Source organism: Colletotrichum graminicola (genome assembly GCF_000149035.1).
Source record: "Colletotrichum graminicola M1.001 genomic scaffold supercont1.13, whole genome shotgun sequence".
In the NCBI taxonomy this organism is placed as follows: domain Eukaryota; kingdom Fungi; phylum Ascomycota; class Sordariomycetes; order Glomerellales; family Glomerellaceae; genus Colletotrichum; species Colletotrichum graminicola.
The window spans coordinates 382,657-405,392 of NW_007361017.1; the positions used below are offsets into that span (position 1 = coordinate 382,657).

General features: G+C 55.4%; 3 protein-coding genes across 3 annotated transcripts; 2 read left to right on the forward strand and 1 right to left on the reverse strand.

The window, feature by feature from the left end:
• Positions 1–1,543: 1,543 nt before the first annotated feature.
• On the forward strand, positions 1,544–4,657 carry GLRG_04200 (uncharacterized protein; the record flags this gene model as incomplete). The annotated part of the gene is made up of 4 exons (XM_008094885.1): positions 1,544–1,613; positions 1,670–1,724; positions 1,781–3,305; positions 3,362–4,657. 4 exons carry the CDS (start codon positions 1,544–1,546, stop codon positions 4,655–4,657), a joined length of 2,946 nt encoding a protein of 981 aa, XP_008093076.1.
• Positions 4,658–10,625: 5,968 nt separating this feature from the next.
• On the forward strand, positions 10,626–11,522 carry GLRG_04201 (short chain dehydrogenase; the record flags this gene model as incomplete). Its single annotated transcript, XM_008094886.1, has 2 exons — positions 10,626–11,427; positions 11,488–11,522. 2 exons carry the CDS (start codon positions 10,626–10,628, stop codon positions 11,520–11,522), a joined length of 837 nt encoding a protein of 278 aa, XP_008093077.1.
• A 9,105-nt stretch (positions 11,523–20,627) lies between these two features.
• Positions 20,628–21,866, reverse strand: GLRG_04202 (uncharacterized protein; the record flags this gene model as incomplete). Its single annotated transcript, XM_008094887.1, has 1 exon — positions 20,628–21,866. One exon carries the CDS (start codon positions 21,864–21,866, stop codon positions 20,628–20,630), a length of 1,239 nt encoding a protein of 412 aa, XP_008093078.1.
• Positions 21,867–22,736: the final 870 nt, after the last annotated feature.

The window sequence follows — 22,736 nt, forward strand, 5'->3', positions numbered from 1 at the left end:
CGATTCCCACGCACCAGATACAACCGTCCTCGGCCCGTTGACTAGCAACTAGTCTATGGCGTTAACCTAACACCATGATTTACGCAGATACCTCCAGGTGTAGACGATGTGCTTTAACCTGGACTCCCTATGCCTGTTGCGAGGACGATTTCGTGCAATTAGGCACATAGCGGTAGCTGAGCCAATGATCAATGCCTATCCCCGTCGCCGCCGCCACGGCGCCGCGGCCCCTGTCAAGCATGGAGCTTACTCGACTAGGTTAATCAGCAGGAAAGCGCCACTCAGGTACCTCGCGCCGTTCCCCAGTCGGCCTTGGCCGTTAGGCTGTTTGGACACTGGCTAGTGCAAAGGTCCAAAAGTACGCAATACGAAAATGTCGTCGACAATGTGCACCAAGCGGCGTGGGCGCGTACATAGACTTACACAGATCCCTCCTGATCCCATAGCACGCACTACGGTATCCCGTTATGCACAGCTCAGTACCTTGCGTGCCTCTCTGTCCAACTGTTTCTGCCGTGCTCAGCCTGACCCAAAGAGTCCTGCCTGCGCCGGCCACAGACCCGGTGACCTGCAGTGTCCACTCTCATCATTTCTATCTTCAGCCATGCTTCCAAGACCAGTTCCATCGCGGCTGAACACACGTCGGCGCCGCTTCTCCCTCTTCCTCATACGTGCCAGCGCCTGATACAGTGTACTAGCCCCCTCCTCCCAGAGCCAATGCCGGGCCATCCAGTAGTCTCTCGCCCTTGCCCAAGGATCCATGTTGTACATCTCCATGTGCTCCAGTGTCTTGCGTTCGACGACTGTGCGCACTCACTCTGCTTTTCGTCCTGAAGCAGGCACCGCCTCGGCCACTCCAGATGCCATTGTCCGTCACCCACACTAATCATTGCATACCCTGACCACCCAAGTTATTCCCGCTCTTCTGGGAAGATGCTGACCTTGCCCAGACCGCTTCCGTATTCGCCGAGCTGACGGGTCCCATGCAACCCCTGCCCGTTACACACGGCCCTGGTCCATCATACATTATTCCTTAACTTCTCGACTTGGCTTCCGTGATATAGTTCAAAGCCATCCACCCATTCCACCTATTTCCTATACAATCCTGGGAGTAGCTGTTTTCCCTCTCTACTCATTCATCTTCACGTTTCACCGTGGCCACCGATAATCTTGGATGCAAGTTCCTCCATAACTCTGATTACCAACTTCGCCTGCACGCACTGCCTCGTTGAAACCCTACTCCTTCGACCTTCCCACCGAGCCCTCTCCTCAGTTCATCTCACTCCCTTTCACTTCTTCATAAAACAAACCCAAACCCCCACGTCCTGCCGCTCGATACACTGCTCTGGACAGGCACCACGCATACACCGCAACGTACTCCTCCCAGCTCCAAGACATATCAACATACCGAGTCTGCTGTTCACCTCTACAGCTGCGTCGCCTGACAAGTCACAAAGCCTGCTCGCGTCTTGATGATAGCACCCGCTTAGGCAATCAGTCCACCTATTCAATTCGTTGCGACTGTCCGAACCAGACCGTCACAATGGTCTTCTGTGCATACTGTGGGAAGTCCTTCACCAGGAAGGAACACCTGGAAAGGCATATTCCTAGCCGTACGTTCACCACCTCAAGAGCCTGGATTGAGATTCGGCCATGTTGACAGACACAGACACCAATGTCAAGCCTCATCGCTGCAGTGCTTGCCAGCTTTCCTTCGCCAGACGGTCAGTCATGTCCTGCGTCGATTCCCCACGAGATTTGTTTACTCACACTTCAGCAGAGACCTCCTCCAAAGACATCATTCGACATACCATGAAGCAAGAGACCCTATGGAACCCTTGCCCGGGGGTGTACCGACAGTGGCCGGCCGCACACCTATAGCTTGCCAAAATTGCGCAAACGCAAAGACCGGCTGCGACAAGAGAGTGCCCTGCTCACGCTGTGCAGAGAAGAATCTCCCTTGTGCTGCTAGGTTTGCGCGGAGATCGTCCAAGGCCGCTGTCAGGGCTGCACAAGCCAGCGCTGCCTTCCAACAACAGATGATGACCACCGTACCACAACCACCTCAACCAGCTCAGCCCGTGACCTTCATGGATCTCGACCCGTCCTTGCCCAAGCAGGAGTCTCCGGGCAAGGTGTCGGCGGGGTCGCCCATTGCAACAATGGACCCTCGTATGATGGAAGCGCCGATGAAGAAGAGCTCCCCGACACAGTCCCATCGCAGCTCAGACGATTTCCCGTCACCCCACAGCCGGGTCGACGGGCTCGACGAGTTTATGCAACTCAACAGCGACTTCATCACGCCCGATACAAACTACCAGGATATGATGGTCTGGCCCGAATATCCCATCGAGCTTGACATGTACTCCGGACAGTTGCCCATGTCGCGCCCGGATATGTCGATGCCCACTTTCCCGGAGCTGAGCGACATGTCATCGAGCTCGGCGTCAGAGCCCATGACTGCCTCTTCATCGCGCGGATCGATCCACACCCGAAGCACCAGCATAATGTCCTCTGCCGAGTTCGATGCTACGATGAAACCAACAGAGCCTACCCTGGGTATGCCGAGGGAGTCAACAATCCCAGAGTTTGAGGTTGTCATTGCCGCCGAGGACTCGTGGCCACTCGCCCGCTGCAACCCGCCAATCTACTCGGGCACCTGCCCACGAACAGCGATCGTCCATCTGGAGTGCCTGGAAAGGAAGTCCAAGGAGGATGGTACCTGGAGTTCACTGGAGAAATACCTGGAGAATGTCGACTGGGACACGACGGATGCTTCCGTTGTTCCCCTCACCTCGCGCACTCGTGACCGGATGCTGGCCATCACGCAGTCATTCCTGCAAAAGGCGCTGCGCATTCACAGGAGCGGATTGAACACCGGGTATTCCAAGACTGGCTATGCCACCCCCAGCGAGTTCAACTTCATCGTTCTTCCTCCCACCAAGATCCTCGAGTACTTCCTCCGCAGTTACGTTCGCAGCTTGCAGAACTACTACCCCCTCGTCGTCGCTGGGTGTGTCGATCCCAACGAGATGCTCCTCAACAACCAGGCCTCGACCCTGCTGCTTTTGTTGATGATCGCGCAAGGCGCCTCCGCCGTGCCCATGGCAGAGGCTCGGTACCTGGCAGCCGGCCTGACCGAGACGTGCCGCATCTCGCTCTTTGACATCATCGAGAAGGATGTCGAGTTGTCGGCTGACCCGGTGGCCTTGCGGTGCGCATTACTGTTCACTTTACAAGGTGCCTGGAGTGGTGACAAGTGGCTGATGGATATCGCCATGGGGCAAAGGGGAATGTACCTGTCGGTAAGCATTCACTATTTTCGGTACCTCTCATGAGGAATTCCACTAACGGGAAACAGATGCTGAAACATGCCGGCATGCTGGAGCCTCAACCGTCAATGATCCCGACCTTGAACAGCACAACGAGCAACGAGCTGCAATGGCGCGCGTGGCTGCACCGCGAGATGCAGAACAGGCTCGTCTACAACTGGGTCATGTGCGACCAAGAGCTCAGCTTGTTCCATGACACCCCCCCTCAACTGGCCATCACCGATCTGCAATGTCCTCTCCCCAGCCCCGAGGGACTCTGGCTGGCATCGAACTCGGAGCAGTGGTTTGCCAGCGTCCAGAGCCGCTACGGATGTACTGCCAACGTCAACCCACAGCTGCTTTCTAGCCCTTCCCTCACCCCTTCCCTCTGCGAGCTCTTCCAAGACTTCCTTCATGACAACCTCTCTCGTCGTCAAGCTGGCCTCTCTCCTCAGCAGCTTCGCCTTCTCCTCCACCCTTTGCAATCTCTTCTCTGCCACTTGAGACAGATGCTTTCCTGCTTCTCAGACGTTCTCTCCACCAGACGCGCGACCTCCCGGACCATCACGAAATCGAGCACCATGCTCCGCCTCGAGGAGGTTCAGGCCCTTCTCCAGAAGTGGTACGAGCTCACTATGTCGTTCTACAGGAGCAATCCTAGCTGCACGACCACGCGTTGCAACTTGGTCCTCTACCACCTCATTTCTCTCAACGCCGTCACCAACTTCCCCGAGATCGAGCGCCTCGCCCGCCGCGACGGTTTCGACGGCTCGTACTGGGAGCTGAGCCTGCGCCACAAGCGCTGCATCTACAACCGCGAGGAGGCAATATTCCACTCAGGCCAGGTGATGCGCCTTCTGCGCTCCATGCCCGCCGACCGCCGCCCGTGCTGGTGGCCTGCCGGTGTCTACCGCGCCACCCTCATCATCTGGGCCGACAGTGTCGCACGTCTTGACCCCAACTTCCAAAAGGCACAGGCACAGCAGACTTCCTCGCCCGCATCAAAGCACCGGAGCTCGAGCCCCGAGCACCTCAGCGGCGCCGGCGCCTCCAACGCCGCCACCAGCGGACAAAATGGCAGCGGCAACATCGTCGCCATCGATCAGGTCACACCCGAGGACCCGTCTGTGATTTCCTACCTTTGGAGCGGAGGTGACGGACTACCCGTGCTAACCCGCCGCGACGGTACCACTTTGGGCCTGGATAAGCCCGCCGATGTCATCAACTACGGCATCATGGCCATTGAAGAGGGCGTTACCTGCCGCGTCGGCGACGGCATCAGACGCAAGCTTGCCACCCTCAACAACAACTGGAACGTTGACGGCCTGGCTGCCGCCACTGGCTAAGGCTTTCTTCATTCCCATACACTCTTTTAATCACGGCAACTACGAAAAAAAAAAAACGCTTCTCTTCTTGCTCATGTTCTTATACGATTTGCATATATGACTCTTATCAATACCTTTTTCCTGGATAGCATTTGGGTCTTGTACAATCTTCTGGGTATCTTTGTTCGGCGTTTACGAGTCACGACACCCGTGGTCGGATCTCTGGGGGGGAAACACATGAAACCGGCAAGGTGCCTCTGCTCAAGCAAGCCCTTTTCCGCCACAATGGTAGCGGCATCCTCTTTCTATTGCAAGCATGGCAGCGAGGGGGTTTCCATTCCAGTACTTGCTTTCTCTTTCTCTCTCTCTCTCTTAGTTTATTAGATATGTGTATCAGATACCTGGGGTCCCCGTGTCATGACAAGGGAAAGGGCCATCGTTGCTATGCAGCAAAGTATTCAAACCTCAAAGGCATTTGCCAACATACACAAGCTTTTGACTTGATCCTATAAAAAGCAGATGCGCGCTTTCCGGTGGTTGTCTTCTTTGCTCGACGCCAAACGCTCTAAAAAAAGCCCAACTCCGTAGACTGTAAAGCAGGTTTTGATCAAGACCAAAATGCTTAGCAGCATTGGGTTCATGTCTTTTCTGATCTTGTGGGTGGGACGGCGTCGTCACATGGTACGATTGGCGACGAGGGGGAAAGGGGGGGAGGGAAACAAACCGCCAAAAGCAACGACAGCATGTGAAAAAAATGGCTAGATCAGGATACCAAGTCGCAAGCGATCCAGAGGGGAAGGGGAGGAGGGGGGTTGTCATAAAACTGCGTCTCTTCTTTTTTTTTTTCTTTTTTCATGTGAGAAACCATCTGAATGTCGCGTCTTGTTGCAGTCCCCGACAGACACGAATATAGAAACTACTCCCGAGGACAGGACGGGAAAGAAGGATGCCCCTGGGGTAGCCCTCGTGGAGCTCGAGCTGGGCTGGGCTGCCCAGCATTTCCCGTGGAGGGGGGAGCGTTGAGCCAGCTCTACTCAGGTACGTATGACCCAGCGGAGCGGCCAAAGTAAGCAAGACACCGGACGGAAATGGACAGCCGCGAAACTTGCGAGGTCTGCCAGACACACCGTTACACACGCGGTAGGGCAAGGGTGCTGGCATCGGCGATAGGCATCGATGCTGAGTACATGGGCTGGCTCAGCAGCCCCGCCATCACGATGAACGAACCCGGAAACAGTCGGTCGCGAAGGTGATTCCCCCTCCTCCCCTCTCCATGCCTAAAACATGGGTGCCGCGGCATGGGTTACCCGGTCATCATCATGCTGGTCCATCAATCGTCTCGATCACCTCTACCATTGATACGGGTGGTGGGAGGGGCAGTCGCGATTCGAATCTGGAGCTTAAAACGGGCGGGACTAACCACGACGCACAGCGTATAGAAACTCGAGGGTCGGTGGGAGAGTCTCTCTGCCTTGGCTTTCTCCGTCGGAGGACCAGTCATTGGACGGCACCGCCGTCTGGGTATGCGTTGTGACGCTACCCGGCGTCAGTGCAGCGAAGACGGTCGGTTCATGGTGGTGTCCTCTCCGGGGCCTTTCCCAGAGAAACGTGCAGGATGCGAAGAAGCCTTTTCGAGTTCGGACTCTTCGCCCTCCCCAACGACCGACCCGGCGGGGCAGTTGTCCATGGCTTCGAAGAGCGCGGGACGCGGGCAGAGGTGGTCTAGAAGGGAGACGGGGCGCGCCTCTGGTCGCACAGCCGGACGCAGGCCCCGCGATACGCCGTATCACCCGGGCATGCAACCCAACGCCGAGGGAAGCGTCTTGGTTGCACGACAGATGCCGCGGAACGGTAGAGAGGGAGGTACTTGTCCGAATCCCTGAGGCCGCTCCGAGCGAGGGGGGGAGGGGGATACAGTGGGATGGGCCAAGATAACGAGAGGCCCACGTGTTTCACGAGAAATAATACGGATCCGAATTCGAATCCAGAGGAGCAGAGCGGAACGTATTCGTGTTTGCCATTGAGTTTTGAGATGGGTCCACAATCAGTCATTGGGCTGAGCCGTTCGCATGTTCTCGCCGGGGGAGAGATGCACTGACGCAGTATCCAGTCAACCGCCGAGCAGAAAGCCGGGGCACCCTATCCGCCGTTGCGCGCAATAGGGTTTTTGTTAATTTTCCGTGACAGACACTACGTGTTTTGACAGTCCTCTTTTGGTGTCAGGGCGCGGTGGACACTAGCGAATAGAGAGGGGGATGACTTTGTCAGTCGGGCTTGGCTTCGTCAAAGGACATCAGCCCAGAAACCCGGTCCCCTGTTACGGAGCAGCCCTCCGAGCCCTTGATCCATGGACGCGGAATCCAAAATGGGCTTCAAAGCTCCGCTGATTGGGAGGTGTGACCGTTTGCGGGAGGAGCGGGAGGAGCGGGAGGGGCGGGATTGGGGGGGAATGGGGGTGGGAGGCGGGGAGAAGCCCCCCTGTTCCTCGAAAGGACTGGGTGTTTGGCTTTACAGATCCGTACACAGGAGTCGCCGGGAGGGTGTGGTCGACCGGGCCCGCGCCTTGCCGATCTGTGAGGAGCAACCGATGTCATAATTACCAATAAACGGACGATGCTCTGGGGAAAACCTCCCCTCCATCTCCTCGTCGGCGAAGGCAAATTGCCAAGAACTCCCACGCCGAGGTGGTGGGGGCGTACGAGGCGAACGGCCCTGTTGCACCTTTCAGACATGACAAGGTGTGGGACACATGTTGCCTCCCCGAGGCGTGTTCGTAGCTCGTTGTCCTCTATCCAACAGACTTACACGCCGAAATCAACGGGAAAGCAAGAGCCTTGTGACTTTCGCGAGTGCGAGCGGTTCGTGCGATGTCGGTTCGTCTAACCGACTATGACCGTGGCAGCAGGTAGCGAAAGCAGCAATAGGCCATGCTTTGAGCAGTGTCTGTCGAGCACATGGTGGGTTCGCCGTGCCGTCTGTTGGATACTTGGTCCAACATGCAGCCAAGGCCTGCGAATAGCCTCCGATAGCGAACTTGACCATTCTGTAGAAAGGGAAACCATACAGCGGCCCAAGACTGCTAACCGGCCGCGTCCCCCAACGAGTGTTGACAACGACCGCTGCCTTGGCAGATAATCAGACCGATGTGTACGGTGTGGAACATGTTCTGGCAGAAACGTTGAAGGAAAGTGACTTGGGTCGTTATGTTATAGTTTCGTGTGGTATGACCATCGGAACCATTTATGGGCTCCTCAGCACATGTTTCGTCACCGACATGGCGGTACGGTTGGTGCGTGCAAAGCGAGAGTTCTCAACATTCCCTTGTTCGGCAGTCTTTAGGAACGGTGGCAGTGCACCCTCAAAGCGAACCAGTTTTTTTGCGATTCATCACAGATCCATCTCTGGCAGCGAACGCCATTGTCTGATGAAAGCCAAGACGTGTAATGTTCTTTCAGGTCGAAGCATTGACGACTTGTCTGACCGATGACAAGCATCGCCTCGCCCTCCAAGACGCATCTGACCTGGTACATGTGCTGGGCGGCTATCAGTAGCCAATTGTAGCCAATGTCGAGCAGAGCAGCGATTTGATGCCCTGGGCCGCATTGGCTGAAACCGGGATCCTCTGATCATATGGCGCCGGTTTAAACCCCAACACCCGAGCTGGCAAACGTCAGTCGAGGCCCTTGAACACGCGGACCGCGGCTGCGCTCGGTAAACCATCCAGACATTGAGCATCTGAAGCCGAAGGCATGAGTCCCTGGACTGCATGGAGGCAGATTCTAGACCTACGGTTGTCCCGAAACTACGGGCCATCGCACGTCGCGTGTCGATCAGATTCGAGCCTGCATCCGCGGGCCGGCGCGCTCGAGGAACACTAGCGTGCGGGCCCAGTATACTGTGCTAGGTGACAAGGACGGCACGACGGTCTCACGTCTCGCTTTTCCAGAGCCGCTACTCGGTGTGTTCGGTTTTCATCGTCTTTGGAAGCTGGAGAACGTGACATGCCGAAGACGCGACGCGAATGATATCCGAAGCCGAAGAGTACCATCGGTGGTTGGAGGTTTGTGACCTGAGGCACATATCATTTCGTGGTAGATGAGGCGGGAAAATGAAGGACAGTTTCATTATGCCCATCTCTCCGATGCATACAGAGTGTTCAGAAGCAGGTTGATCTTGCTTTAGATACCTATGATGGAGGGTTTTCTGGCTGCCGCGAGTCATTTGTCCCGTGACCGTTGCTATCACGTAGGAATCGGCGGAAAACTTCGAGGTGCACAGAGAGGGCTAACGGCGAACAAGTTCCAATACCAGACAGCGGGTCAATCGATGTTGCTGCAGTGTCATTATATAGAAATCCCCATGCGAGTTGCTCACCGGCGTCTGGAATGATGGAGGAGAACCTCGACCGCCAGTTCTAAGCCGAAGGGCAATTTGCGTGATTCGCCCGCAGCCTTGGGCCTTCGCTGCACATTGCAGCAAGTCGAAGCCAGCTTCCGTTACCCCAAGCAGTCAACTTGATCGGGTATATCGTCAAATGTCAGGCACGTACCATGGGCGACGAGCGGGCAAATGCCAACCCTGCCCCGGTCCAGCATGGTTGACACTGACGCTATTCGCCGCCTATTACGGAGTATGAGTATGGGTGGTCCCTTCCCCGGATTCTCGGTGACCGTTCCGGATAATCAGTTATTTCTTTCCGTCACGGTCACTGAATTGCTGACTCATCATCCATATGCCAGTTTAGGTAGACTCCTTGGCAGAATTCCTTCTTTCACTGCTGCTCTCCTCTCCCAGTAACCACGCCAAGCCGACGGTCTTCCTCGACAAACACTCGGGACTTCGCGTTTATGACCCTCGACGCGACCGAAGATCGGCAGCCTTTACCAGAACCACATCCAGTTTCACGGACAATCGCTTCCATCATGAGAGTGCGCCGAGGGAAGCAGAAGGGGACCAGATGGACCCCGACTTGACTTGACTGGCCGGACCTCCGTTGGGGGTGGGGCGTGTGATCCATCCAAGGCGGTGCCCAGGTTCGAGCACCGGTTCCTGGCGCCACGCGACTGCCCTGGCATTGATATGCTCTGCTGACTGGGCTCAGTCACAACGCTACTGCCAGCCTAGTCGCCACATCGCTATTGTTCGGGCTCAGTCGATTGGCTTACCATACGTGCGAGTGCTATGGCAACCAGAGAACGAGTCAAAACCATGCAGGAACTAGAGCATGAACAAAGAAAATAAACACACAGAACAGAACTCATATCGAACATGGCTTGCAGCTGATAGATGATCAGGGGGCAGATCTCCACGACGCCATCCTCCCCTACCCACCTGTGACAGGCCTATGTCTCCAAACCTCCGGCGATCGACTCCGGGGAACAGTTTCCCCCGAACCAGGCGTCTTCGGCGGCCTACTCCTGCCCAAATCAGCAATCGTCGAGGACCAATACAGAGCATCCATTAAAAACAAAAAACCGAGTGTGATCCAGGCCTCGTTGGATTCGCAACGTCAGGTTCCCGAAATCGTTGCCTCACACGACTAACAAAGGCACAATCCCGACTGTTTTGCTACCCAAGCCTGGCTAAACCTCCCCCCTTCTGTGGCGTCTGGTCTGAAGACGACGGACTCAGCATCCTTTGCAGTCCTTTCGCAAGAAGCGCACGGGGGCGCCCATGCGTGGGCCTCCTCCATTCCCGTTTGTCTCCTAGTGTCGCATCCTGCTTTCCTCAATGGCACCCCCGGACCCGGATCCTAGCTCAATCCACCCCCAAATGCAAGGCGCCTCGCTACTCGGCGGAGGTGCGGCGGCGGGCGACCGGGCGGACATGCGTTCGGAGCTTCGCCTTTTGCCCATACAAAGCGTCGACTGAACGATGCCAACCAATCCGTATATAACTTCCTCGTCTCAACCGCCCATCCCAGTCCTCCTCTTGCCTTCATCCTCACCTCACTCACCTCTTCCATTCTCTCAGCCACAGTCTCTTCACTATGGCTCCCGCAGCGACTGATAACGCCGCTGCCCAGCAGTCCGCTGGGTACGACGCGGCCCGCCCCTTCGTCGGCAAGGTCGCCCTCATCACCGGCTCCGGCCGTGGTATCGGCCGCGGCATCGCCATCGAGCTCGGCAGGCGCGGCGCCAACGTCGTCGTCAACTACGCCTCGTCCGCTAAAGCTGCCGAGGAGGTCGTCGCCGAGATCGAGAAGCTCGGTGCCAAGGCCGTCGCCTACAAGGCCGACATCAGCAAGCCCGCCGAGGTTGTCGACCTCTTCGACCGCGCCGTTGCCCACTTCGGCCGCATGGACTTCGTCATTTCCAACTCGGGCAAGGAGGTTTGGTGCCCCGAGGAGGAGGTCACCGAAGAGCTCTTCCAGAACATCTTCGACCTCAACACCCGCGGCCAGTTCTTCGTTGCCCAGCAGGGCCTGAAGCACTGCTCTCGCGGCGGCCGCGTCATCCTGACCTCCTCCATCGCTGCCCAGATGGGCGGTATCCCCAACCACGCCCTGTACGCCGGCTCCAAGGCCGCCGTCGAGGGCTTCACCCGCGCCTTCGCCGTCGACTGCGGCGCCAAGGGCGTCACTGTCAACGCCATCGCCCCCGGCGGTGTCAAGACCGACATGTTCGACGAGAACGCGTGGCACTACGTCCCCAACGGCTACAAGGGCATGCCCATGGAGATCATCGACCAGGGCCTCGCCAACCTGAACCCCCTCAAGCGCGTCGGCGTTCCTGCCGATGTTGGCAAGGTCGTCGCCTCTCTCTGCCACCCTGACTGCGAGTGGATCAACGGTAAGTCGTCGTCCATGGAAAGCTGTGTCTGCAGTGTTCGCTTGCTAACTCCCCCAACAGGCCAGGTCATCAAGGTCACTGGCGGTGGCACATAAGTGCAGTAATGTTCAACTCGTCCGCAGCCTCGTTCACACGGGGTTGCCATCATGACGCCTTAATGCATCGGATCGCAAAGCGGGCTGGACGCTTGCGATTCCCGGGTCTGGGTCTGGTCGGTAATATGGGGGCTTCAGATGATGGGACTTACATAACAAACACATCTCGGAAAGGCGTATGTAGACATCATGAATCAATCAAAACCTTGACTGGAAAACTCGTTCGCATCTTCACACCCCGACGACAGTGGAACGGCGTGGTTCATCCTTGCCCTTGCTTGGCCCGATAATAGTCCACAGTTAGACGGCTTGACATCGCACTTCACGTTATCACTAAACAAATAAGTCCCGCAGCGAGCGGCAACTGGGCCCTAAGGGCGTTCAGATACGGTGAAATCTGGTAACGGAACTCTCCAAAAACGGCGAAAAGATCCGGGCCAAATACCACGGCCAAACGTTGTCAGACTGGACGATTCGGGAGGGCTGCCAACACAACGGTCTAGAACTAGGACGGCAGACACGCAACACACACACACGCGCGCAGGCGGCTGTGGCGGCGGGTTTGCATTAGACCCCCTCGTTTTCCTCACCGGCTCCATGGCGTGCGTGTCCGCTCCCGTTCCCGCCTCACGTCGGTCCAGGTCCGGTCGTCAGCACAGCCATACAATAATCAATCAAGATAAGAGGTTAAGATAGGAGGGAAGGGGGTGGGGGAGGCCCTTCCCCTCCCCAGACCGCTCGAGATCTCCTCCGCCTTTTGGTAATCTGCAAAAGTGTCGAGTGCTACGTCGTCGATGTATGCGGTGAGACGCGCAAAAAAAAAAGATCCCGATCCGACTTCTCCCTCTCTCCGCGCGCCAAGGGCCGGCGGCAACCTTTGGGAGGTCTGGCGGGGTTCTGTCGTGAATTGTAGGAAACGGCCGAGTCTGCTGCGGCCGGGGAGAGCGGGCGCGTTACGCGCACGGCGGCGGTTCAGCCCAGGAAGCCAGATACGACGACACCGCAATCATGTCAAAGCGTAAAAAAATAAAAGTAAAAATAAATGGATCACCAGTTTGTCCCATCATCCTCGTAGGATGCAGGTTGAAATGCAAACCCCAACCGCCCCCCGCTCCCCCGGGATGCCCCGAAATCGTACTGACGACAGACAGGGAAAGCGGAAAGGTGACGGGTACTCGGAACGTTAGATTGGCGAAGGAGCCAGCAGTGCAGCGTACAATAGCTGGGTTTCACTCTGCCTACGAATCGGCGCGATGGAAGCCTAAACGAAGGGAAAAGAAAAAAACACTAAAAAAGCTCCGCCGGCGCTTACACCGACCCAGCATCGTACCAGGAGGCATGATTCTCGTGCTTTACGAGCCTATGGGAGGCTGTGGGCGCCGCGCAACGGCGGATCTGTCCTGTCAGACTCGTACCATACTTCCCTGGCTGACGGTACGCCGGCACTAGGGAAAGGAATTCGGACTCCTGAGCCCTTCCTCCCAAAGACTCTAATCCGACCGACGCGGCCGTCGTGGAACACTCCTCTCGCATTGGGATGCTGCCCAACGTGACAGACGGTGGGCAGGTAAAAGAGACGATAGGAGTAGCAGCGCCACTGCATCCGGTCCTCCGGCCCAAGTTCGGATTCTGCCGAATGGGGATTGACGATCGGGGGCGGAGCGGCCTCCGATGTTGTCCTGTTATCCTGGAGTCCGGTATGAGTGGGTACCGCACCGCGCCCGAGTGGATCTCAGCCGATGTCGTGACCCCACACCCCCATAACGGCCCGGCATACAATACAAAAATACACGTGTATCTACGTACCGTGATGGTGCCAATTTAGGAAACGCTAAAGTGCCACGAACCCTGGTTGGTTGCTTTTGGAGCAGGAACGGGCGCAGGGACATGAACGCAGCTTCCTTTGGTACGGCGTTGGGGAAATCGATCAGGAAGAGTCAATCCCAATTGCCTACTCAGCCTGTTGTGTTTCGTTTTGCGTGGAATACGCAACTTCTGCATGTTTTGCCTGCTCACATGATTATAGGTTGTTGCGATCGCCGCCTGCAACACGAACCCGACATCGGCAACCGGGGAGGAGGGCAGGGGGCGGGAGCAGGGGCAGGGGCAATGCTCCTTGTCAGCCTTGTACGAAGTGGCACCGTTGAGCCAGCATGCAACGCCGTTTCTGTCCTATTCGCCGCTGGTCTTACACAATTCGGTTGTACCGGTTGTTTTTTGTTTAGAGTTTTCCCCCCTCGATAGGTGGTCAAATTGACCATAGACAAGCAACCGTTATCCCCAGAGCTGCTGGCCTCTAGCAGCCAACATCGACCGAGAATCACGCCCAATGCTGTCAACCAAGCGGGTATCTGGTTGCCTGCCCCTGCTTCTTTGTCGTGACGTGGGCCTAGACGCATCGTCATCTGCTAATGCCATGATACTCTGACATGCATGCATACGCCCCCCCCCCCCCCTCCCCCAAGCTCCTGGTCTGGTGTAAGATGCCGCAAGATACGAACTGAAAAAGATAATTAGCAACGTATAACAAGGCCATTGATAACAACGAAGAGATCAAATGGCGTCAGTATGATATTTGCTTTCCAGCAATGCCATTAAGGACGGAGTGCCAGCAAAGTCGCTGCTTCAGTCATGGAGCTGCACAAGCAGTGATCAAGGAGATTCCCGTTACGTAACAAGCCGGTTTGCTATCCACGAACTTGGGTCAACAACTGAGACGCTAGACCGTACGAAGCCAGATCATCTCGGCCAAGGGAAGTAGCGGGACGATGCCCAAAAGCCACAAGTCATCATCCACAGGCTGCTTGCGGGTGCAGAGGACCATGCGAAGTCTTGTGTTGGGAAACGTTACTACAAGGCAAATAGAGGTACCAGAAAACAAGCGAAATGTAGATTGCAGAAGGACTTGCATCAGCACCTCGAATGGAAAAACCAGAAGTATCTCGTCAGCATCATCACGCTGTATCAACCCCCATCAACAGGATCAATAGCCAAGGCTGATTGCCAAAAGTCTCGGGCAGTTCGGGCACGTTCTGGGCGGAGCCAAGACGTGACCCTCTCACCTGGCTGACTTCAGCTGGTGGGAAGCAGGCCTCGGTGAACATCATGTCGTGGCTGATGGTTCAGCATAAACCTCAGAGCCAATGATGTCGCGTGTTTGAGCCGGGCTACTCCTGGCTGAAGAAAGCCACAAAGGCAGTATTAGATGCAGAGCCTCTTTTCGGGCGGGACTATGAGGTGGTGTGATGAGCGGTATCATGATTGGCTGTGACTGAATGGATAGGAGTCGATGGAAGAGATACATATCAGCTTCGCTACCGTAGATGCCATCGTGCAGCGTGTGGAAAAGTCGGAGGGCGGGGAGTAAGCAATGCGCAGTTGCGGATACCAAAGCAAAAACAACGCATTATCAGGAGGGGAAAAGACACAATCTGAGACCAACCCAAGTGATGATAAGAAGCATGAGGTTACACAAGCGCCGTCCACGAACCCTACTTGCCCGATACACCCCGTTGGGAGAAGAAATTAGACAGAGCCACAGACCCACACGAGGTTCTCTCGAATAGCATTTTGGGCATGGCGATAATGCCGATTTCAGAGGGCCTTGGACAGGCCGAGACGACAACATGGGGAACCTTGCCCCACGTCACCTTGCTGATTGCCGATCTTGCAAGTGTTTTATTGTTGCGGGGTGGAGTGGGCTGGTTCGGGACCGACCGCTCACAAAAGGGAGGACTGGTTATGATGCAGGCCACTTGGCACCTCTCCACATGCAGAACTGAGAGAGCGCCATCATTGCATTCTCCAAGGGGGGGGGGGGGGGCGTGATTGCCCCGGGATTAACAGCAGTTGCGTGTCAAGAGACGGCGGCCAAAACAGCTGGTGTGTATCCGTACCAGCCAAGTGCAAACCATCCGCACTTGATAGGGTGCAGTCCGAGGTTTGAATCTGGAGGTTGTGTGGCTGACAGGTTCTTGTTGACCCTGGTGGCGGATGCGGTGATGTGCCGACGCGGCTTCACGGACGGCTCCCAATTCGTGAGGGTTCGGGGGAATGAAGCAGAAGCTAGCTGACTGCAGAAGACATTCCAGTTCCCCGACTCGAGGCAGTGAGATGATGGTGTCAGCCGAGTCGAATCGGATGTGCCCGTAGGGCGATAAGCGTGCCTCGGTCGGTCCAGGTCCAAGAGAGGGCTGATAGCGAAGATACGAATGAGGGTAAGACTGAGAATGAGGTGCTGAGGGTGGTGCGGGATGGACGACTTGGTGCCAATTCACCTCCCTCCATCATGAGGTTCCTACTCGTCGATAGTTTAAGCATAGGAGGAAAGAGAGGGGGGCTTACCTTCCCAAGGTACATGGATGCCTAGTACTACGTATGACTAAGCCCCTTCGGGTATCCCTGATCGTGAGGCGCTCAACGTCCGCCCTTCACCTATCACTTTGTATATCCCCTCCAAGTCTCCAAGTCTCCTCATCATCGTCATCGACAAAAGATCAAAACAATAGCAACACCACTGCGTAACCTCTTGGCCAATCGATTCTGACCACTGTCAGTACGGGTTCTCCGACCACACTTGCTAAGACCATCTCTGAAGCTTCCAAAAAAGCCCCGGTCAGTCACCCTCTCCACCCTCGTTTGCCTTCAACCACGCAATCTGTCTTGGCGTATCGACTGTAGACCCTGGCTGATTCGACTTACGCAGGGCGGCCAGACCAATATATTGATGCATGCGGGTGGCGCAAACTGCCATCACCTTACACGACTCTCTTCAAACTTTGCCCCGTTGCCCTTGAGAATATCCTGGCCTTCATCCATTTTCGACACCTGTGACGAATGGAACACCGTGCATCGTATTCAAGCCGATTTCAACGAGCAAAACAGGCACGCACATTGCCTTGTGTTTCCTGCCCAACGCTCAATGTCGCAGCCGTTGGCGCCACAGACGTCAGACCCTGCACTGTCTGAGCAGATTTGGATTCGAGTAACCGAGGCAAGGCCCTGCTTCGGGGAGGTAATGTCAGGATGTCCTTGCCCCCCAAATGCATCTTGCTGCACTTGCCCGTTATCAGACAGACAGCGGATGATCCCCGCCTCTTGGAGTTCGCCCGTGCTACCTACAGCTGTCCCTTGTGACTCGGAGATGCGTGTGTTTCGGGAGGCCTATCCGTACTTGCGACTTTTCAATCAGATGCTCAGCGGATATGCTGGTTACCACAAGAATCCACGCGGTGGGTTGGACATTTTCGGGGAGGTTCCCAGCGGAGGCCAGAAACAGGACCAGGACACCAAAGTAGCAAGCTTCAGCTTTTTCTCCCCTCCCCTTCGACGTCCTGCGCTTGGATGTCGTTAAATTACCTCAGAAACGGGCCAATCGATGGTCATGCGCCCTGAGCTCTCAAATATGAAGCAAGCCAAGGGTTGCGGGAAGCTGCTTCATCGACAAGCACTTCCGCATCGACATGATGCTGGTCTGTCTGCCGTTGGTAAGTGGAGAAGGCTATCAGGCTCGAGACGAACGCGTGGTCAGTTGGGGGCAGCGGCTCGCGGCATCATGTTTCAGTTGAAGATGGCGGATCTCTGCATTAGAGACGTGCTTGAAGCGCAACGACCAACCGTTCGCTAGTTTCTCCAGGGAGTCCAAGGATATTGCCTCTTTTGGCGCAGCTTGGTTCTCAAGCTCAGTCTTGGCCTCATACGAAAGCAAGTCGCTACCAGACCCCTGGCATCTCACACCCGCAGAGATCATTTCACGACCCAGACTGCGAATGTCTGTGAGGCGTTCCGATGATCGTGGAACGCCACATCTCATCGAAACGACTTTTCACGTGAAGATGCGGTCTTTCATGGTTCTTTACGTGAACTATACACCGCATCAGTGGGTCCTCTCACCCGACCCTCGATTAGCCCATTTGAACCTGCAAGGAAACTCTTCTTTAAAATTTGTATATGGAGAGGAGATATGCGGAGGCTGAGAAGTAGCGGTTAGTTGTTCCAATAGGCCAGAAGGTGACCGAATGTGAGCGACGTCACTGCCGCTACCCGGTGGGCGACACTAGCAAGCTATAGATGCATTTTGCCTTGAATAAGCAGTGCTCCCCAATATGTGACATAGAACACTCCCCTGAATGGTCAAAGACCCCCCCCCCCCCCCCCCCCCGCCGGCTCAGAATAGGGTCTCTCAGTCAACATGCTCCTCCGCCAGTTGGAGTGCAAGCTCCATCTTGCATTGGTTCGAGCAATAGTACCATGTTCTGTCTTACCGAATCCATCAGTCTCCGAGGCATGAATCATGACCTCCGAGCCGGCGAGCTGAAACCGCTGTTTATCAGAGTTTCTGCGGCACGATGACATCCGACATAGTAGTTCAACAGTTTGCGTGTTGTCCAAAGAGAACTAAGAGCTCTCTAGACACGCAACACTTCGGGAATGCTTTCCGATCAAGGCTTGTTCAATATACTTCCCCTTGTTCCTCTTTGACCTCTTCTGGTATTCGCTTTGTTCCCTTTGCTTCCGAGCATTCTGCAGAGAGAGGCCGCGTTCTGGGATGAAAAAACTAATAAACCTCAATACTGCATGGCAGACGACGCTCTTCGAGGCACGTAAGAGCTTGGGCCTTGAGATCTAACCACTCCTCCTCAGGTACGTGTACTGCGCCGTTGCCTCACACCATGCAGGCCAGAACTGGATACTCTCATCGTCGCCGTCCGTGCTCTCGTCTTACATCTTTCCGGCCTGCCATGCCGAACACTAAGCGGGTATATCACGAGATGACAAACATCGGAGGTTGGCCCGTACCACTCTACGTCCGCACCCATCTTCTTATCTCCCCGCTCCTTGGTTCTCGGTAAGTACATCGAGTTGACCACAATTTGTCCGAGACCTCGGCCTCAAGATACGTGTACACAACCTTCACACACACCCTCTATCCTTACCAAGGGCTTGTAATTGGGTCCAACATGCCATTGCAATGCCAGCGGCTCTAGCGGTGGTAGGACTGGACTCTTGTCCGGAAGCGCGAGTCGCCAATGGGATCATTGTGGCATCCCACCTTGGAGCTAGACTGACTCAAACAAAACACTAGATAGGCTTGTCTGTGATAGGCTTCCACTGCGTCGAAAGTTGACCCTGCGTCGGGGAATATTCTCCCACCCGAGTCCTCGTTCCCGTTTGTGCGCTGGCTTTCGTAGCCCGCCCAAAGCCTTCTGGGGCCCTCACGGCGGCTTGCATATTTAGAAACATCCATAGCCTAACTCCGATCTGACCTCATCGGATCGAACGATCAAACGGATGCCGCGCACGCATGGGATAAGCCCCCAAAAGCCTTCAAGTCCTCCCCGGACATCTCCAAACCGTCCGTGCCATGAGAAGGAGGGCGGGAGATCTCGTCACGTCAGCCACAGATCACAAGCTACAGGAGACATGACGGTACACACAGGCGCGAAGAAAGACGTGAGGCAAAGTGCGAGTCAAAGAAGCGGAAGGGACGGGAAGGAAGCGCAGGAAGAGGCGCAGAGCAAACCTATTCCGAGAGAAGGAGCCGCTGGACGCGAATGAGCACACGGGTTGGACGGGGAGTGAGTGGACGGTCAAGGTGAGTAAGGGCCTAGTTACTAGTTAGCAAGCAAGGTGAGGGGGAGGTGAGAGAATTAGAGAGAAAGAGAGATGGGGGGCGTCCGCCTGCGGTGCCAGGGGAGGGTGACCATCGGCCACAGTGCCGACAGTCAGCTGGGGGGGTAATCTCGAATGGCCCCACTCGGCAAGGCTAATGCAACATCCTCGACAAGAGGCTAAGTAACCACATTGACAAAATCGCACGTGGGAGAAACGAGTTTCTCGTGTCACCCAACCTCCCCTCCATGCTCCATTCTCCATCTTTGCATAACTGTAGGATTTTTTGGGTTTTTTTTTTTAATTCTTATTCTTCTGTTCGAGCCCTCTAGTGGAGGGGGGGGGGGGGGAGAACGCTGTCTCGTCCCAACGCTTGATACTACTGACAACCAGTCCGGAACGGGATGAGGAGAGAAAGAGAGAGAGAGAGAGAGACAAGGGGAGAAAAGACCGGTTTCCCCTCGGCCAGGTAGGTCTTAACGCAGGGAACATCAAATGATTGAGGCTGCGACAGAGCTCCGAACACAGGTTTTGATACTGCATGTAAATGACATGTTCATGACATGTTCATGACAAGTCGAGTTGCAGGGCGCGCTCCTGCATGGGCACGATGATGACACTATCCATTGGCTATTCCTCGGTAGACACGGTGCCGATACAACCCAACAGCCTCTCTCTCTCTCTCGCTCGCTCGCTCTCGCCTCCGTCAGGCCCGGTTGTCATTGGCCCTGGCGTCCTCGAGCTCGGTCCTTTGCCTCCTCCTTCTTCGCCTTCATCCGAAGTGTCGAGGCGGCTGATGATGAACGGCACAATACAGCCAAGCTCCTTCCGATGAACCCAGCCCTCTGCCATATATGACTCGCTGACTATTGAATCAAGTGAAGGGGGAACAATACCAAAAGGGTTGCACTAAAGTTTTGCTTTCCAATTGAATGAGGGGGTAGAATAAAAATAAACCGGTTCTGAACTGCCCGCTAGATTTTCGCTACCCTACGTGTCCAGCAACTCTATTCCTGTCTTCCAGCTGATTTCCCGTAGTGGGTGACTTTGACAAAGTATGTGTGTGTGTGTGCATCTCAAGAAAAGATCCGGGAGAAATAAAGAAGAGAAAATAAGTAAACCGACAAAAAAGAAGAAGAAAAAAGCCCTCTGATTTCGCCAGCACGCCAGGTTTTACAAGGTTCATCCACCACCGAACAATGTAAAGTCCAATATAAAAAAGCACAAAAATGAGTATCCAATTACCCAGTGTTCTCCCCGACCCGAACCCCCTACCTGGCCCTAGATAACTACCTAGGTAGTACTCCATGAAACAAAATCAATCCGGCAGTGGTGAATGCTCCTATCGGTCATGTCGACAGCGCACTTTTTGCTTCAGCGCTCTATGTAAATTCGGCCCAGAATTTTTGTACGTCCTTTTGGCGTGATCCTTTTCCGTTGGTTTATTTTGAGAAGGGGGGGGGGGTTCCCGCTTCTTGTTTGGTTGTGGTGTGACTAAGCATAGCTCATGTCTCCTTTACGATGGCTGACGACCTCGAGTGTTGTGCCAAGGCTGTGGCCGAGATAGCCAATCATGGCTTTGCTGACTTCAGCATCGTCAGAGAGTTCGGAGCAGACCTCGCGGAACTGCGCGTAGACTTCCTCCAGCTTGCGAAGCTCCCGGTTCAGGATCTCGAGCTCGAGCCACCTACCATCCTCACCACCAAGAGTGTACGCACCGAGGCTTACACCTAGGCCGCCCCCAGGGCTCAGCTGGTTGACCTGGGGCACCATGCCGTTCTCGAAGTAGGTGTGGCTGGCATTCCTGTAGAAGCTCGTGATCTTGCCGATGACGGTGGCCAAGAGCATGGCGGCAGTGTGAGTGCCCGAGCGGCTCATGCATCTGTTGCAAGACAACATGGCGGCGCATCCCTCAACAGCCTTGCGGTTGAGGGAGAGCACAAGGTCGAAGGGTGGCGCTTGCGGGGATGAGGCATTGTGCAGGGCCTGGAGTGACTGCAGGCAGACGGTGAAGCAAGTGCAAGAACCGCCGCCTGAGGATGACGAAGACTTATGTCTGACGGCCGGGCGCATATTGGGCGTGGCGGAAGGGCTCGGGAAGTAGGCTGCTGCGGCCATGTTGCTCGTCGTCGGCATCGCTGCGTATGGCATCATATCGTGCTGCGTTGGGTCTCCCCAGTGAGTCATTTGAGCTGCCATGGCCATATCCATGGACTGAGAGCGTCCGTGTTGAGAGTTCATGTGTGCGGTAGCCATCGTCATGTCGGGGTACGGCGCTGCAGAAAAGTCTGTAGGAGGAGTCCAAGGCATGCCTCCACCGTACATGTCTGCTGCCGGATCTTGGTCTCTGGGGGTTGTGTCGTCGACGCCAAGCATGGCAAGCCCGGAAGATATGGACGGATTTCTGCTCATGGCACCCTCCATGCTTGTGGGGGTATGCCAGCCAGGTTCCATCTTGTACATGCCGGGGTGCTGGCCGAACATGAGGTTCTTCTCGTCCATGATGGGGGACAGGTCGGTCATGTCCATGTGGACAGTGTTGGCGTGGCTCGGTGCGCTGTGATCAGATTTTGGTTTGCCGGCTCTGCTCGAGGGAGAATAGCGACATTCGAGGCCGCACGCCAGGCATCGGGAGCAGATGGGCCTTGCTTTGGAGCATTTGACCTTGGCCAAAAAGCAACCATCGCAAGAAGCCCGGAGTCGGGGCTGTCGAGGCTTGGAGTTGGAAGACATTGTTGACTATGAAGAATCTCTGGAGCTTGTGAGGTGTTGCTCTGGAAAGAATAGAGGATATCCTGATCTAATGAAGAAGCACGAGTCCGGAGAGCGTGGTAATGGTGGAGGGGAAAAGCCACTATTAAAGAATTGGGCAAAGGCGGGATATATTAGAGTTCTCGACGTGGTAAGAGTGAGATGTCTGTGTGACGATGGAATGCGAGGACGTATAGGGCGAAAGAGGATTAGCAAGCTCCTAGGCTTCTTGTGAGAGGGCGATGAGGATCAGGAGGGCTCCGAGGGCGGCCAGGTATCGAGGTTTAGGGCGAGATTGAGCGGAATATAGCCGACTGCAAGGTAGACAGCTGGGAGAGGAAATGGGATTACGAAACAGGAACGGAAACGGTCACGGCCATTACCCAGTGTCCAAGAGGGACGAGCATGGAGTAGAAGTCCGGGTGTTTCTGTAGGAAGGGACGAGGGATGGAAGCTTGTGAGAGCGAGGAGCATGCGACGTGGATGAAAGGGAGCGGACGATGAACGGTTAAAAAAGCGAAGGCCTGATTTAGATATGCTATGCCGTTGGCTTATACACGCTACCCCATCCATGTACATGGTGGCTGTGACTCTGATAGAGGGCGTGGACGGATTGACCAAGGTATTCTTGGGTGGCCCACTGTGGAGGGAGCAGAGAGAAACACAGGTAGTGGGTGAATGGGAGAAAGAGACAAACACACACTCGGAGAGAGAGAGAGAGAGAGGCTCGCCTAGGGTGAGGTGTGCATGTATGTACGAAAGCTACTAGTGCGAGTGAGAGTGTGTGGTAAGAAAAGGGCAGCAGACGGGGGTCGTAAAGCGAAGGGAAAAAGAAAACGGACCATGCAAACG